Raw genomic sequence first — 18,223 nt, forward strand, 5'->3', positions numbered from 1 at the left:
GACAGCGTACAAGCAGAGGAACTGACCGGTCCAGGATTAGAATGAGCACGCAGCGATGCTGCTGCACTAACAGACAGCGTACAAGCAGAGGAACTGACCGGTCCAGGATTAGAATGAGCACGCAGCGATGCTGCTGCACTAACAGACAGCGTACAAGCAGAGGAACTGACCGGTCCAGGATTAGAATGAGCACGCAGCGATGCTGCTGCACTAACAGACAGCGTACAAGCAGAGGAACTGACCGGTCCAGGATTAGAATGAGCACGCAGCGATGCTGCTGCACTAACAGACAGCGTACAAGCAGAGGAACTGACCGGTCCAGGATTAGAATGAGCACGCAGCGATGCTGCTGCACTAACAGACAGCGTACAAGCAGAGGAACTGACCGGTCCAGGATTAGAATGAGCACGCAGCGATGCTGCTGCACTAACAGACAGCGTACAAGCAGAGGAACTGACCGGTCCAGGATTAGAATGAGCACGCAGCGATGCTGCTGCACTAACAGACAGCGTACAAGCAGAGGAACTGACCGGTCCAGGATTAGAATGAGCACGCAGCGATGCTGCTGCACTAACAGACAGCGTACAAGCAGAGGAACTGACCGGTCCAGGATTAGAATGAGCACGCAGCGATGCTGCTGCACTAACAGACAGCGTACAAGCAGAGGAACTGACCGGTCCAGGATTAGAATGAGCACGCAGCGATGCTGCTGCACTAACAGACAGCGTACAAGCAGAGGAACTGACCGGTCCAGGATTAGAATGAGCACGCAGCGATGCTGCTGCACTAACAGACAGCGTACAAGCAGAGGAACTGACCGGTCCAGGATTAGAATGAGCACGCAGCGATGCTGCTGCACTAACAGACAGCGTACAAGCAGAGGAACTGACCGGTCCAGGATTAGAATGAGCACGCAGCGATGCTGCTGCACTAACAGACAGCGTACAAGCAGAGGAACTGACCGGTCCAGGATTAGAATGAGCACGCAGCGATGCTGCTGCACTAACAGACAGCGTACAAGCAGAGGAACTGACCGGTCCAGGATTAGAATGAGCACGCAGCGATGCTGCTGCACTAACAGACAGCGTACAAGCAGAGGAACTGACCGGTCCAGGATTAGAATGAGCACGCAGCGATGCTGCTGCACTAACAGACAGCGTACAAGCAGAGGAACTGACCGGTCCAGGATTAGAATGAGCACGCAGCGATGCTGCTGCACTAACAGACAGCGTACAAGCAGAGGAACTGACCGGTCCAGGATTAGAATGAGCACGCAGCGATGCTGCTGCACTAACAGACAGCGTACAAGCAGAGGAACTGACCGGTCCAGGATTAGAATGAGCACGCAGCGATGCTGCTGCACTAACAGACAGCGTACAAGCAGAGGAACTGACCGGTCCAGGATTAGAATGAGCACGCAGCGATGCTGCTGCACTAACAGACAGCGTACAAGCAGAGGAACTGACCGGTCCAGGATTAGAATGAGCACGCAGCGATGCTGCTGCACTAACAGACAGCGTACAAGCAGAGGAACTGACCGGTCCAGGATTAGAATGAGCACGCAGCGATGCTGCTGCACTAACAGACAGCGTACAAGCAGAGGAACTGACCGGTCCAGGATTAGAATGAGCACGCAGCGATGCTGCTGCACTAACAGACAGCGTACAAGCAGAGGAACTGACCGGTCCAGGATTAGAATGAGCACGCAGCGATGCTGCTGCACTAACAGACAGCGTACAAGCAGAGGAACTGACCGGTCCAGGATTAGAATGAGCACGCAGCGATGCTGCTGCACTAACAGACAGCGTACAAGCAGAGGAACTGACCGGTCCAGGATTAGAATGAGCACGCAGCGATGCTGCTGCACTAACAGACAGCGTACAAGCAGAGGAACTGACCGGTCCAGGATTAGAATGAGCACGCAGCGATGCTGCTGCACTAACAGACAGCGTACAAGCAGAGGAACTGACCGGTCCAGGATTAGAATGAGCACGCAGCGATGCTGCTGCACTAACAGACAGCGTACAAGCAGAGGAACTGACCGGTCCAGGATTAGAATGAGCACGCAGCGATGCTGCTGCACTAACAGACAGCGTACAAGCAGAGGAACTGACCGGTCCAGGATTAGAATGAGCACGCAGCGATGCTGCTGCACTAACAGACAGCGTACAAGCAGAGGAACTGACCGGTCCAGGATTAGAATGAGCACGCAGCGATGCTGCTGCACTAACAGACAGCGTACAAGCAGAGGAACTGACCGGTCCAGGATTAGAATGAGCACGCAGCGATGCTGCTGCACTAACAGACAGCGTACAAGCAGAGGAACTGACCGGTCCAGGATTAGAATGAGCACGCAGCGATGCTGCTGCACTAACAGACAGCGTACAAGCAGAGGAACTGACCGGTCCAGGATTAGAATGAGCACGCAGCGATGCTGCTGCACTAACAGACTACAAGCAGACAGCGTACAAGATTAGGATGAGACCGGTCCAGGATTAGAATGAGCACGCAGCGATGCTGCTGCACTAACAGACAGCGTACAAGCAGAGGAACTGACCGGTCCAGGATTAGAATGAGCACGCAGCGATGCTGCTGCACTAACAGACAGCGTACAAGCAGAGGAACTGACCGGTCCAGGATTAGAATGAGCACGCAGCGATGCTGCTGCACTAACAGACAGCGTACAAGCAGAGGAACTGACCGGTCCAGGATTAGAATGAGCACGCAGCGATGCTGCTGCACTAACAGACAGCGTACAAGCAGAGGAACTGACCGGTCCAGGATTAGAATGAGCACGCAGCGATGCTGCTGCACTAACAGACAGCGTACAAGCAGAGGAACTGACCGGTCCAGGATTAGAATGAGCACGCAGCGATGCTGCTGCACTAACAGACAGCGTACAAGCAGAGGAACTGACCGGTCCAGGATTAGAATGAGCACGCAGCGATGCTGCTGCACTAACAGACAGCGTACAAGCAGAGGAACTGACCGGTCCAGGATTAGAATGAGCACGCAGCGATGCTGCTGCACTAACAGACAGCGTACAAGCAGAGGAACTGACCGGTCCAGGATTAGAATGAGCACGCAGCGATGCTGCTGCACTAACAGACAGCGTACAAGCAGAGGAACTGACCGGTCCAGGATTAGAATGAGCACGCAGCGATGCTGCTGCACTAACAGACAGCGTACAAGCAGAGGAACTGACCGGTCCAGGATTAGAATGAGCACGCAGCGATGCTGCTGCACTAACAGACAGCGTACAAGCAGAGGAACTGACCGGTCCAGGATTAGAATGAGCACGCAGCGATGCTGCTGCACTAACAGACAGCGTACAAGCAGAGGAACTGACCGGTCCAGGATTAGAATGAGCACGCAGCGATGCTGCTGCTGCACTAACAGACAGCGTACAAGCAGAGGAACTGACCAGGCATCACACTAGATTTCTCTCTCAGCTGCTGACAACGCAACAGGAACCGTGCATGTGTCCTGACCAAGCTTTCAAACACAGACTGGCACATCTTAACAATGCAAAACACAGCTATTGATGATGATGATGATGCGATACTCTCAATGACAAAGCAACACGACTCTCCAAGCACCGCTAGCCTGCCCTCTGCTGGGACCCCCCACACCACCCAAGGACCGCCCACAGCTTCAGGTTTATCAATCAGCCGAAGCCCCTCCATGAAGAAACAGCCCCAGGGGGCCGGTGGCTTTTACTGCCTTGTAAAGAGTGGAGGGTCCATTAAACACAGAGCTATGCGTCCTCGTGAGAGAGAGAGAGAGAGAGAGAGAGGGAGTGCGCGTGTGAGCTCTGCTAAGCCTCAGATTCCCATCTTATAAAGCATTAAGAGTTTGCTGGCAGATGTTTGAGATTTAGGGTGTGATTTGCTATTCTTAAGCAACAGTACCTCAAATCCCCATCCCAAAAAGATGGAATGTGCCAGTATTTATTCAGCACAGTTTAAACTGAAACTGCGATTCACTGCTCACTCAGATTATTGAGGGATTTCTAGCGGTGTGGCACCATTGGGCACAAACAGAAAAGTATGTTTAACACGCCTGTGCCTTTCCGGGCAGTGCCAGTATTCTGCGTTTGTAGCAACAACCTTTAGTGAAGGGACTAATTCACAATGAAAGAATGTTCAAACACACGTTCACATTGCGAGTGAATATTCAAACGCAGTTAACCCACGCTCGTCCTTGCACGAGAGCGCCCCCTGGCTTTAGTGTCCGGGCACGCTGCTGTGCAGATAGCAGGTCAAACTGCCCACTTGCTATTTGCACGCCCGCGAGTATGGCACTGCACAAGCTCTCAAGAGAACGACGAAGAGGAGTAAACAGCTGCTTGTGCAGTGGATGAGGCTGCAGGATTCTGCAACCCACACCACCTGCTTCTGATTGAAATCAATACTGTTAATTCATTTCAGATACGCCACCGTACACATTCACGTTTCGTATTAAAGCCCCCTCTGCCAGACAGAAGCCCCTCCTACAGTTCCAAGAGCAGCAGCAGTAATTAATCATCCAAATGAGCAGACACAGCTGCCATGGCTAACGAGCAGCCCGGCCTGGTGTGATAGCAGCAGAAACCACAGTGTCTGGAGAAGCCAACCGGGTCTCCTGCAGCTGGGCCCGTGTCAATGAAGGCTCCTGTGGATCCGCTCTGCACACAGCGAGGACCGGAGCTTTGCAAACAAGGGAGGAGCGCTAGAGACGCAAGAGCCATCTGCATCCTTCTGAACAATCACAGCTCCGAATTCAAATCACACAGCACACGTACTCCAGTGATCACTTCATGCACGTCAGCCAGCCTGGGAAGATGTCACGAGAACGGCGGGGTCTGTGCGAGGACACCACATCTTGGCTTATCTCCTTGACTGAAGGAGGTTTGCATTTAGTACGAGATCATATCATGTCAAATAATCTGCATCACTGTTATTTGTATAGTTTTGCTCCTAAAGAAAACGGTCCATGCTCCCTTTCATCTGTAGTCATGTCTCTGCCCTGTATTAATGAGCCATATTAAACATGCAGCAGATAGATAGACAGCTATCACACAATCCCTTGCTTGTATTATCAATGTGCTTGATCAGCTGGTCCCTAGCTAGCGTTTGTGTGTGACTGCCCGGGTCAATACAGGTTTTCCACTCCACACGAACAGTAGGGGGTGCAGATTGAAACTAATTATAAACAAACTGGTCGACAACACAGTCTGCCTGTCTTTAACATTGAATAACACCCCCACGACACACAGAACTAGAGTGATGTCACACGCTCATATGTTTTCTTTTTTGCTGACCTGATCTGGGGGGCTGTCCGGACTCCAGAGCGAGGGACTCGGTTGACCTAACTCGCTGCTGCTGTTTTCCGCTTCGGTGCGGACCCACTTCGTGCAGAACCGGTATCCGCTCCAGACTCCTGCCATTGCTAGCGTACCTCACTCCAGGTACCGCCGCGGTCGCAGGCTTCCTCTCCGAGGGGTGCTCGGCGCTTAGGGAGGACGAGTAGAGGGCGTGTGCCTGCGGCTTTTCGTTGTGCCTCGGGCGGATGAGGTGCGGGTTCGGTCCGTTGCTGTTGCTTGGTCCCAGGGGCCGAACTTTGTTTACCGAGTTCTCGTTGCCCCGGCCGCTGTTCGCGGTAGACCCGTGTTGGGGGTGGGTTTTCTGCCGCGGTGCTTGTTGGTGTTGTTTCAGCAGCGAAGCTTGATGCTTGTTCTCCGGGTTCAGCAGAGAGAAACGGAGCCCGGCCACGAAGCGCTCGAAAGACAGGCAGCCGTGCCCCGGGGCGACCTTCCGCAAGCACTCCAGCACCCCGCCGGGGAGCTCCCGGGTCTCCGCGCCTTGCCATCTGGACTCAATTTCCGATATGTGCACGTACCCCCTCCTGCTGTCGTCCAGAATATCGAATAGAGTCCGGAGGCTTTGCAGGAAGGCTTTGGGCAGCCCGTCCGTGGAGAACCCGGCTTCATTCCGCTGCATTGCGCTGCTTGAGCTCTCCGCAGTGCTGGATGCTGTTGCGAGTTCGCTACTCCCATCCGGGCCGATCAGAGCCATAAATACAACGCAGGGATGAGACGCTCCTCTCTGCTCTTCAATATTAGGAACACGCTGTCCCGGGATGGGCTCGGCCACAGTGTTGCAAACCCCTATTGCTATCCGTTTCTTTTTATCTCTGTGTGAAATCAACAAACATGCATCCGATTCGATACTTTTTTTTTTTTTTTTTTTTTTTGAAAGAGGACCGCCCTGAAAACGTCATAGTGACATTTGCATCGCCGATTTGATTGGTCCGCGTCGGGACCTGCTGCAAGCCGATTGGCAAGAAGGTAAAATACCAGTTTGATTTTTTTTTTTTTTTGGTTACCGACCCGAGCCAATCAATCCTCGTGGACGTGCCTCCGGGCTGCCAATAGAGGGATCGTTTGCCGGTCGATTTCACGAGTGTATTGATTATCGATTGCAACAAGCCCTCCGCGCAGAGGCCAGTACACGCTGCAGGGCTGCTGGTGGGAATGGATCGCTTGGAGCCTTTGACTCTTGACCCGGCTGTGTAGCGCTCTGAACCCAACACAGCCGTGCAGATTGTCTTACTAACAAACGCGGGCAGAATTGCCATGGTTACTGGGTTTGGCTTCTTTACTATACACAACTGATTAAAAAAACTAAAACAAAAGAACACGAAAAAGGAGGAAATAAAACACCCAGATTGTCATGAACAACGTGACCCATTCACTGCTCTCTGCTCCCGAACAGAACCGCCAGTCCCGCTGCAATGAACCAGTAAGACCAGTTTAAAAGCAGAGCATGCGTGTCAGCTCCAACCACTGTTCATTTTCTAACCCAAGTCAAAGACCCCCGACTGACTCTAAATAAATAAATACATATCCAGAATATAATATTGCAGGGGGCGCCCTGTCTGCAACGCCACGCTTTTGTTTTGAAGTATATACACTGTATATACTGTGTGCAATAACTCATCATAGAGCTGCTGCTCCGACACATTCTCCACATTGCTTTATCCTCGTTGAGAAATGCTTCAAATCTCTGGATTTACAACCGGGCGGCGGGGGGATAGATTCAGGAAACAAACCCGATCTAGGAAATGTTAAAAACTGAGCTGCTGTACGTGTTTTACAGGGGCCGGGTCAGTTTAAATCTGCTTTTTATTCTCCGCAGAAATCTTACTCAGGGGCAGATTCAATTAAGAAAGTCCAGCCCTTCACGCATCTCAGCAACAGCGCCCTGCGTGCGAACACGCTCTCGAACCGCAGTCCACACTGTCACAGCGCAGCTGCCTCTGCTGTGGTCAGGACATTCCCAGCGGGGTAACGCGGGGGCTGTGTGCTCTGTGATCGGACCGAGCGTTTGAACAGGCCTCCCTCGGGGTTTGCACACACACACACACACAAAGAGGAAAAAACAGAAACATTTAGATTGGCTGAATAATAATAATGCATGCTTTTATTTCTTCGTTATGCAATTCTTCTCTCTGTAATTCCCTTGTCCCTGTGTTGTGCACGGCAATGGCGGGGAAGGGGGGATGGATGGCGATTTCGCCTCTAGTTCTTCGGCCCGGCCGGCTGCACTTTCTTTGGGACGTGCTTCTCGATCAGCTGGCTGCCCCTCTTCTTGATCTCCTCGCGGCTCAGGGAGTAATCCTGCTCGTGGTTCAGGAACTGGAACGAGTCTGCGCACCACAGCACAGGACACAGCATTACAAAGGGCTGCCACAGTGTGTCTGCAGTTTCCCCCCATATACTCTGCATTTAGCACAGTGTAGCCTGGTTTGCCGTGCTTATTAATATGCTTCCCATTCTTCTCTATTCTTTACAATGCTCGCCTATGCTTTTACCATGCTTTAATACACGTTTAGAAGTGCTCTGTCATCAGACATTCACTAAGACTAAGTGTGCAGGGTGCTTAACAGCTACCTTCAGACGCAGTCTCTGAGATCAGCTGGGTGTGGATCTTCAGGTTCCCGGGTTCGTTCGATGCCGTCGTCTCTATGAAATGCCAGACCTGCCCAACAGCAGGAGAACATCAGCCCTGTGTTTGTTTGCTCTGTTCACTTTGCAGGCAGTTTTTCACAGGCTTCTGCAGTGCGTTTAACAGACCCTCAGTATGCTTCACCACACCCCTACGCCCTTTAAAATGCGTGCCTAGTCTTTACATCACCTTCTCATTTTGCATGGGACTTTTCCACTTGTATATATGCATTTACTCTAGTTTGTCGTGTTTTATTTTAATATGCTTTACCATACCTCTCTGTGCTTCTTTCCAATGCTTTACTATGCTTTCCCTGTGCTTTAGCATGCTTTACCAAGCTTCCCTATGCTTTACAATGCTTCCCTATGCTTTACCATGCTTTCACTATGCTTTATAATGCTTCCCTATGCTTTACCATGCTTTCAGTGTGCTTTACAATGCTTCCCTATGCTTCACCATGCTTCCCTATGCTTTCCCATGCTTTCATTGTGCTTTAATGCAATTCGCTATGCTTTTCCTATGGAAACTTTGTTATCACCCCTCCTGCAGTGTGGAGGGGGAGCAGGCAGCCAGACCTTGTCGTGCTCCTCGATGGAGGCCTGCAACGGCGGAGAGAGGCTGAGGAAGTAATCCAGCAGTTTCAGCATCTTCAGCTCACAGCTTATCAGCTTATCATAAGAGTCCAGGGGAGCTCTTTCAACTGGCTTCTGCAACACAAACACACAAGGTCAGACTCCAGCCACATTGAGCTGCTCAAGTGTTCCACAGCACTCGAGCCAGTGTTAGCCTGAGCCATTCCAGGTTTTACCGTGAACCCCCAGAGAAACGACTCAGTCTGGTTGAGTTCTATTGCACTTAAGGTCCAGTCCAGTCCAGGACTTGGTTCCAGTTAAGTCCTAAATAAGTAATAGGCTCTTGGCATGTTTAGTGAAGTACTGTAGGACTGGGTTGAAATAAATATCTGGACGGGAGTTGATCCTGAGAGCTCAGGTTGGGGTCCGCTGGGGTATAATAAATGCTGAGTGGTACCTTGGAATCGAGGGTGAAGGAGTACAGTTTGAGGAACAGGTCGTCTAACCCGTCCTGAGAGGCATGGAGGATGTCCTCAGTGACACGGAGTCTGGAGCGCCACAGGTCCCTCCTCCGCTCCTCCCTCTCCAGCTCCTCAGTGAGCTGCTGCCCCATGCGCTCCTCCCTGCAACAGCAAAAACACACATGCAGGCTGCGTCCGTGCCGCTCGCGTGAGGGATGTGCACAGGATTGGTTTTGCAATAGATTTCATTCAAGTCCTATTGACTGAGCAGTCTGGACCGGACTGCTCCGTACCTCTCAGTCTCCGGTCCCAGGTGGAACTTGTGCTGGGCATGTTCCAGCTGCAACTCCTTCAGCCTGGACCTGAGCTTAGCCTCCTGGGCCTCGCTCTCTGCAATCATGCCCAGGAGGTGCATCTGCTTGGCTCTCTGATTCACCAGCCTGCCCTCGATTGCCTGCAGAGAGAGACACACACACACACACACACACACACACACAGGCACACACACACACACACACACACACACACACACACACACACACACACACACACACACACACACACACACACACACACACACACACACACACACACACACACACACACACACACACACACACACACACACACACACACACACACACACACACACACACACACACACACACACACACACACACACACAGGCACACAAACACACACACACACACACACACACACACACACACACACACACACACACACACACACACACACACACACACACACACACACACACACACACACACACACACACACACACACACACACACACACACACACACACACACACACACACACACACAGGCAGGCACAGAGGCACACACAGGCATCAAGCAGGAACAGGGAAACACTGTGTGAATACAGTACCATTACCACATTAATCCCATGTGTGGGCTGCTTTTCAAAGCATTTCCTCATTAGAATAAATACAATAACTAGCCAGCGTGTGGAGTGAAGTTTCACCTGAAACAGGAAAATCAAACCAGAGCCACCGAGCGAGCCACTGGCTGTAGATCTGCTGGGCACTGTATGGATTGCCTGGGATGTGAAATCGGCCACTCTTTGCACTGCTGTGCAAGCTAAACCCAGAGCAGCTGCAGCGTTCTCTCAGCAGCACCCAGCCCACCTTGATATCGGAACAGCCAACGGCCCCCTTCAGCTTGTCCAGGTTCTGGCACAGCTTGGCTTGGATCTCGCTGTAGGACATGGCACCAGTCTTCAGACCTGTAATGAACAGCGTGGTACACTGTCAAGCAGCCATGTGACAGGGCTGCATCTTCATTACGACTGGCACCATCTCAACTGCAGAGCAGCTGCTCAGAGCCGAGGGAACCAGCTGCAGGCCAGCGCATAAAAACAGGGTTTATTCAGCTGCCGTTTTGTTCATTATTATTATTAGTAGTATTATTATTAGTAGTAGTATTATTATTATTAGTAGTATTATTATTAGTGTTATTATTATTATTAGTAGTATTAGTTCAGTACCTGTCATTGATGTTTCTGATATAATACGCATTTCAGTTTTTGGGTCTTTCAGTCTTTCCTACAAATTGGAGAAAACAAGAAACAGCAAGTCAGGGTACATGAGGGCATTTGAGGTCATTTATTTTACAGCATACCTGACCAAAAAGCAGTGAAAACACTGGTGTGTGTCCTGTCCTCTCTCCTACCGTCCCAGTCCCGCCCACCCCCTGGTGTGTGCCCTCTCCTCCTCCCTTCCCCGCCCCGCCCCCTGGTGTGTGCCCTCTCCTCCTCCCCGCCCCGCCCCCTGGTGTGTGCCCTCTCCTCCTCCCTTCCCCGCCCCGCCCCCTGGTGTGTGCCCTCTCCTCCTCCCCGCCCCGCCCCCTGGTGTGTGCCCTCTCCTCCTCCCCGCCCCGCCCCCTGGTGTGTGCCCTCTCCTCCTCCCTGGTGTGTGCCCTCTCCTCCTCCCCGCCCCGCCCCCTGGTGTGTGCCCTCTCCTCCTCCCCGCCCCGCCCCCTGGTGTGTGCCCTCTCCTCCTCCCCCCCGCCCCGCCCCCTGGTGTGTGCCCTCTCCTCCTCCCCGCCCCGCCCCCTGGTGTGTGCCCTCTCCTCCTCCCCGCCCCGCCCCCTGGTGTGTGCCCTCTCCTCCTCTCCTCACTCACTCTCCTTGGCACGGATTTCTCCACGTTGTCCTTGTAACACAGCTTCTCCGCAGCCACCAACTTCTTCTTCACGGCCAGAGAGGTGTCCCGGACCTTCCTCTCCTCCGTGTAATCCTGCTCCAGACCATGCAGTGCCACCTGCAAGATGACCAGGGAATTACAGCTCCCCCACAGGTAGAGGACGGGGCTGTGTTTGATCGTACGCTGCTGTGCTTGTACTATGGGCCAGTCTGCTAAGGGCTGCTCACCTTGGCGTGCTGCATGTCTGCCGTGGCGTCCTGTGTGATCCGACTCAGGGCCTGCAGCTCTGCGCTGTGCATCTTCAGAGCCGCCTCTGCCTCGCTCACCACCAGGGGCATGCGGCGCACCTCCTGGGAGACAGAGTGTATCTCCTGAGCATATATCACTATCAGAACACAAACCTCTGCAGCGACGACACTCAGCAGTCTCCTGCGCGTGAAACATGGCGTTTTGAAATCTTGCTGCATTTTGACAGTCCTGGTTTGTACCCGCTTCTACCTGAGACTTGCAGTCTCTTTCAAACCTCTTCAAAACCTAAGAAGAGCTGCATCGATGAGACCCAAGAGCCACCTGCAGGACACTGAGCTCGCGGTGTTACCGTTTCAAGTGTTCGCTGTCGCTTTCCTAGTCTCTATGGCCAGACTCTCTAGGTCTCCACAACCCCCGCAGGGTCTCCTGACCTCTCTCTCACCTCCTGCAGGAACTCTAGGATCTTCAAGTAGGTCACCTGGAGCTTCTTGGCGGCTGCTGCCTTGACGAGCATCTTCTCAGTGTTGTTCTCCAGCTGTCGAATCCACTGCAACACAACAATGAGCACATTTACTGCCAGGTCCCGTCGAGGAAGGCAGGGGGAGGAGGAAGCATTGTCAGGGCTTTGGAAATGTAGAAACACCAAACAGAAACGTAGCAAATTCAAGGACAGACGTTTTCACTTCCTCAGGGTCTTCCCTTGAGATGTCAACGAATTGGGGAAGGTTGTTTTATGAAGACGCCGAGAGAGATTTACAGTTTGAACGTTTGTCGCTGAATTCATTTCTCTTGGTATTTCTAAATGTAGCATTATTTAGTGTTTAATGGTTATGGAAGGGTTTACAGCTATCCATTGCAATGCATTCTGGGAGCGCCACTGTGCCAGGGTCTCATGCACAGGCTGCAGCCTTTAGAAAAGTTTACTACAGTAATGTAGCTGCTTCCCCAGTGCTTTTCCCATGGTTATAATATGCAATGATACCCTGCTTTGACATGTTTTTAATATGCTTTACCATACCGCTCTGTGCTTGACCATGCTTTCACTGTGCTTCATTACACTCTGCCACTCTTTCAGTGAAGACAATGAGACAGACTCACAGCTGACACTCTTGTGATTGAATCCATTATGTTTCCTTCAGCAGTATTTCTATATTTAACACCACTGTTTAATAGTTTTCAGTGTGTTTTCTTACACTGCGCACAGCACCCCCCTGTGGTCACCTGCTGATCCTGCAGCTCAGTCTCGTCAGGGGTGCCTAGCTCGCCCATGGCAGCCAACCTGTCTTGCAGGGTCTGCAGCTGCCTCTCCCGCTGCCTCACCTGGAAGCCGGCCGCGTTGCACAGATTGACGCGAGTGCTGAGCTTCCTGTTCAGAGTCTCCTTCACATCCTGTACCCAGAGGAGGAGGATTAGAAGTCACGCCCCCCCTTGCAGCCAATCAGCAGCAGCTACACTTGCAGTTCCGCTGAGAGTGTAGATCTGCACCCAGAATGTCAAGACAAAGCATCTGAAACGCTATGACCACCGCAGGGTCTCTCAACAAGGTTTCATCTGGTTTGCTTATTTACATTGACTGACTTTCAATGTGTTTGCAAGTGTCCACTGGCTGCCTCTAGCTGCACTCTGCAGCGCTCTTCATCAGCACAGGAATCGGCATGGGCAACATGCTTTTTATTTTAGATGAATAGAACACAAAACAACAATGTGTCTTTTTTCTTTTTAAAGAAGTTAAGACATTTCTCCTCTCCCCTCTCCCAGACAGTACCTGGACTCTGCTCCTCTCCATACACAGCCTCATCTCTTTCCTGCCTTTGCACGCCTTGGTAACGAGAGTGTGGTCCATCTGTCCACAGGGGGAATCGCGAGGTCATGTCAGCACTGCAGTCCAACACTCAATCAATCAATCTTTATTTTTATACAGCGCCTTTCACGAGAGATCACCGCCAAGCGCTTTGCAAGGATACAAACATTAAGAAATATTACATAACACAGTAAAACAAGCAAGACAGGGTGAGAAAACATTTAGAGATGTCTGACCCTCAGCATCAGTGTGCTGTCTTACCATCCAACACCTCGGAGGAGCGACGCATCATGCCTTTCTGCAATTTATTTATAGACAAACCCTGAGAGCGCGTTCCCGTCCAAGGGAACACGGCCCATTAGGGTTTGACAGTCCTGTGTTTGATTAATGAAGTCACAAGTGTCGTCAGCGGCTTACCCTGCAGGCCTTGGCGAGGCTGGCTAGCTTCTCCTTGCTTTCGGCCCGAAGGCTCTTGATCATCTTCCTGTTCCTGGCAATCGCATCCTGGGAGGTCTGGCAATAAGAGAGCTTGTAGTCTTCTGGAAACAAACATCAATCCAGCTAGAATCCAACAGGAAGAATGTGTCTGCTGGCAGTGTATCTCCTGTGTGTGAATGTCTCTGCTGGCAGTGTATCTCCTGTGTGTGAATGTCTCTGCTGGCAGTGTATCTCCTGTGTGTGAATGTCTCTGCTGGCAGTGTATCTCCTGTGTGTGAATGTCTCTGCTGGCAGTGTATCTCCTGTGTGTGAATGTCTCTGCTGGCAGTGTATCTCCTGTGTGTGAATGTCTCTGCTGGCAGTGTATCTCCTGTGTGTGAATGTCTCTGCTGGCAGTGTATCTCCTGTGTGTGAATGTCTCTGCTGGCAGTGTATCTCCTGTGTGTGAATGTCTCTGCTGGCAGTGTATCTCCTGTGTGTGAATGTCTCTGCTGGCAGTGTATCTCCTGTGTGTGAATGTCTCTGCTGGCAGTGTATCTCCTGTGTGTGAATGTCTCTGCTGGCAGTGTATCTCCTGTGTGTGAATGTCTCTGCTGGCAGTGTATCTCCTGTGTGTGAATGTCTCTGCTGGCAGTGCATCTCCTGTGTGTGAATGTCTCTGCTGGCAGTGTATCTCCTGTGTGTGAATGTCTCTGCTGGCAGTGCATCTCCTGTGTGTGAATGTCTCTGCTGGCAGTGTATCTCCTGTGTGTGAATGTCTCTGCTGGCAGTGTATCTCCTGTGTGTGGGCCCTCACTCACCCATGAGCTGAATCCTGTTGCGCTGGTCCTCTATGCGCTCATGGATGTCCTCTTCCTTGATCGTCTTCATTCTGTCGCTATCCGTCCCTCTCCTGCTCAAACCGTCTCCCTGCTTTCCCTTCCCTTCTGTCTGAACCTGTCTGTCCACCTTCCCTTCTCGGGGCACTTCTGAGCTGCAGCCCCTTGGTACTACCCGGTCATGACATCACTATGCCACATTATGACATCATAATAGTCATCCACCAGGCCCCACCCAGTGTTGAGATATATTAAAGTTCAATTCAAAGTGCCACAGTTCAAGATTCCAGTGCCACTGCACTGGTATAATTGTATAAACTGTTAGCTCATATACCGTATTGACTTGTGTGTGCTACAGTTCACTTCTCCAGTCACTGGAACTCCCCAGTGTGCATCATGTCTCTATGGAGACTCGTAAACAATCCGCTGGGCTGCAGGACTCCATGAACATGCTCTACCTGTGTAACATGATCACATGATAAAAGAAAGAATAAAGAATTGACAGACGCCACTTCTTGCACGTATAGTGGAAAATCATTTATTGATCCTGCATAATCTGATCACGCTAAAACAGTACCAATAATAACACAGCCAGTGTACACAGTGTATCCCCTGGCCTGTGTGCAGGAGTGGCTGGGTCCTTCATGAACACAGGTCCATTCTCCAGGGATCTTGCTGTGAGCTCCAGTGTTGAGGTCTCAGGTCTCCCTGCACCCTTCATTCCATCACATCCCCGTAGCGAGTGGTCTTCCTCGTGGAGCCTGTCTCCTCTGGAGACTCCTTGGAGGGAGTGCCTGTGAAGAGCCAGCGTGAGTTCCCATTACTGCAGTGGAGCTCAGCACAGTCAGCACAGGCTAGAGCTAGTGTGGGTAAACTTAAACGAACATGCTCCAGACTCTAAACAAACACCCCACCCATCAGCACAGTAATCCTGGGTATTTCAATGCTATACACCAGCGCCCCCTACAGTACACTCAATGAAACACACAGTAATCCTGGGTATTTCAATGCTATACACCAGCGCCCCCTACAGTACATTCAATGAAACACACAGTAATCCTGGGTATCACGCTCAATGAAACACACTGGTCCCCGGGCAGCCCTGTCCTCACCTGGCGCTCTCTCCTCGGGCTCCCGCCCCGTCTCCAGGTAAATCCACAGGTTGGAGCATTTCTGAGTCTCAACTCGAGTCACGGCATAGCTCCCCACAGACCCTGCCACTGAAACAGAGCAGTGATCCAGCAAGCACACCAAGCCTTTCTTATTATCTTACTACACTCTGAAAGGGGACTCTGCTAAAAGCATGGCAAAGTGCAATACAGCACAGTGAAACAGGACCTGGAAATTTAAAAAAGGAATTCCCCAACCCTGCTAATACCTCACCTACTGACAGCAGCACAGTCCACTGGAAAGGATAGGGCAGCCTCCTGCTGAGAGCGCGCTGCAACGCAAACATCACCCCAGTGCCTGCAGCACACACAGGAGACAGGCATGATTCAGGGAGCATCCTGCATGCAACTCGCTGGCTCTCAGATCAGCAGCACTGAGCTCTCTATACTAGACTGTATCGAACTCGCTGGCTCTCAGATCAGCAGCACTGAGCTCTCTATACTAGACTGTATCGAACTCGCTGGCTCTCAGATCAGCAGCACTGAGCTCTCTATACTAGACTGTATCGAACTGCTGGCTCTCAGATCAGCAGCACTCGAACTGTATCGAACTCGCTGGCTCTCAGATCAGCAGCACTGAGCTCTCTATACTAGACTGTATCGAACTCGCTGGCTCTCAGATCAGCAGCACTGAGCTCTCTATACTAGACTGTATCGAACTCGCTGGCTCTCAGATCAGCAGCACTGAGCTCTCTATACTAGACTGTATCGAACTCGCTGGCTCTCAGATCAGCAGCACTGAGCTCTCTATACTAGACTGTATCGAACTCGCTGGCTCTCAGATCAGCAGCACTGAGCTCTCTATACTAGACTGTATCGAACTCGCTGGCTCTCAGATCAGCAGCACTGAGCTCTCTACACTAGACTGTATCGAACTCGCTGGCTCTCAGATCAGCAGCACTGAGCTCTCTATACTAGACTGTATCGAACTCGCTGGCTCTCAGATCAGCAGCACTGAGCTCTCTACACTAGACTGTATCGAACTCGCTGGCTCTCAGATCAGCAGCACTGAGCTCTCTATACTAGACTGTATCGAACTCGCTGGCTCTCAGATCAGCAGCACTGAGCTCTCTATACTAGACTGTATCGAACTCGCTGGCTCTCAGATCAGCAGCAGAGCTCTCTACTGAGCTCTCTATACTAGACTGTATCGAACTCGCTGGCTCTCAGATCAGCAGCACTGAGCTCTCTATACTAGACTGTATCGAACTCGCTGGCTCTCAGATCAGCAGCACTGAGCTCTCTATACTAGACTGTATCGAACTCGCTGGCTCTCAGATCAGCAGCACTGAGCTCTCTACACTAGACTGTATCGAACTCGCTGGCTCTCAGATCAGCAGCACTGAGCTCTCTATACTAGACTGTATCGAACTCGCTGGCTCTCAGATCAGCAGCACTGAGCTCTCTATACTAGACTGTATCGAACTCGCTGGCTCTCAGATCAGCAGCACTGAGCAGCTAGACTGTATCGAACTCGCTGGCTCTCAGATCAGCAGCACTGAGCTCTCTATACTAGACTGTATCGAACTCGCTGGCTCTCAGATCAGCAGCACTGAGCTCTCTACACTCGAACTCGCTGGCTCTCAGATCAGCAGCACTGAGCTCTCTACACTAGACTGTATCGAACTCGCTGGCTCTCAGATCCCCAGACTGTATCGAACTGCTGGCTCTCAGAGCAGCACTGAGCTCTCTATACTAGACTGTATCGAACTCGCTGGCTCTCAGATCAGCAGCACTCTAGACTGTATCGAACTCGCTGGCTCTCAGATCAGCAGCACTGAGTATTGACTGTGTATCGAACTCGCTGGCTCTCAGATCAGCAGCACTGAGCTCTCTACACTAGACTGTATTGAACTAGCTGACATCCACAGTGTAGTATATATCTCAGAGTGACAGCACTGAGCTCTCTACACTAGACTGTATCGAACTCGCTGGCTCTCAGATCAGCAGCACTGAGCTCTCTATACTAGACTGTATCGATATATGGCTATCAGATCAGCAGCACTGAGCTCTCTACACTAGACTGTATAACTCGCTATATCTCAGATATATATACTAGACTGTATCGAACTCGCTGGCTCTAGATCTCACTAGCTCTACTAGACTAGATCAGCAGCACTGATTCATTTACAATACAGATAATGAAGGGGATTGAAGAAGCCCTCCTACCCAGCACGAACGTCCCCATCCCCTTCATGAAAGCGTGCGACTGGCAGGCAGCGTATTGTTGCAGACCCTGAAGAACACACACACACAGGAGTATTGGAATGCAAATTAAACAGGCAGGACAAAGAACCGCATTTCGAAGTGCAATGCAAACGGGACAGCCTGCTTGTAACCATATTATTATTATTGCACACACTCAAAGCAAACACATTTTAAACTGTTGTGTAATTGACTGTATATCAGTAAAACGTCACCGTCTTTCATTTTACACAGACCGGGTGCTTTGCTGCTACAGCGTGCTCGACCGTCGAGAGGCCGATGTTAACCATCCTGTAACTGCCCGACTCGGATTGCGGCGTTTCTTCTGAAATAACGG

The 18,223-nt window shown here is 51.3% G+C and overlaps 3 protein-coding genes across 3 annotated transcripts in view; all 3 read right to left on the reverse strand.

Moving 5' to 3' along the window:
- Positions 1 to 6,191, reverse strand: part of sapcd2 (suppressor APC domain containing 2) — a 12,142-nt gene extending 5,951 nt beyond the window's left edge. The window contains exon 1 of the mRNA XM_041238453.1: positions 5,303 to 6,191. Within this exon, the coding sequence (XP_041094387.1) occupies positions 5,303 to 6,056 (754 nt within the window). The 5' untranslated portion in view covers positions 6,057 to 6,191. The remainder of the gene's footprint in view (positions 1 to 5,302) is intronic.
- A 1,059-nt stretch (positions 6,192 to 7,250) lies between these two features.
- LOC121306671 (polyamine-modulated factor 1-binding protein 1-like) lies at positions 7,251 to 12,580 on the reverse strand. The gene is made up of 11 exons (XM_041238501.1): positions 12,554 to 12,580; positions 11,898 to 12,002; positions 11,434 to 11,556; positions 11,186 to 11,323; positions 10,549 to 10,606; positions 10,190 to 10,287; positions 9,315 to 9,475; positions 9,018 to 9,183; positions 8,564 to 8,695; positions 7,934 to 8,021; positions 7,251 to 7,689 (listed from the first exon to the last, which is right to left on the reverse strand). Exons 1-11 carry the CDS (start codon positions 12,578 to 12,580, stop codon positions 7,562 to 7,564), a joined length of 1,224 nt encoding a protein of 407 aa, XP_041094435.1. The 3' UTR covers positions 7,251 to 7,561.
- Positions 12,581 to 15,034: 2,454 nt separating this feature from the next.
- On the reverse strand, positions 15,035 to 18,216 carry tmem141 (transmembrane protein 141). Its single transcript, XM_041238604.1, has 5 exons — positions 18,123 to 18,216; positions 17,851 to 17,917; positions 15,896 to 15,979; positions 15,625 to 15,732; positions 15,035 to 15,306 (listed from the first exon to the last, which is right to left on the reverse strand). The coding sequence occupies exons 1-5, from the start codon at positions 18,174 to 18,176 to the stop codon at positions 15,230 to 15,232; spliced, it is 390 nt and encodes a 129-aa protein (XP_041094538.1). The 5' UTR covers positions 18,177 to 18,216; the 3' UTR covers positions 15,035 to 15,229.
- Positions 18,217 to 18,223: the final 7 nt, after the last annotated feature.

This window comes from Polyodon spathula, chromosome 49 (genome assembly GCF_017654505.1).
Source record: "Polyodon spathula isolate WHYD16114869_AA chromosome 49, ASM1765450v1, whole genome shotgun sequence".
Lineage (NCBI taxonomy): Eukaryota > Metazoa > Chordata > Actinopteri > Acipenseriformes > Polyodontidae > Polyodon > Polyodon spathula.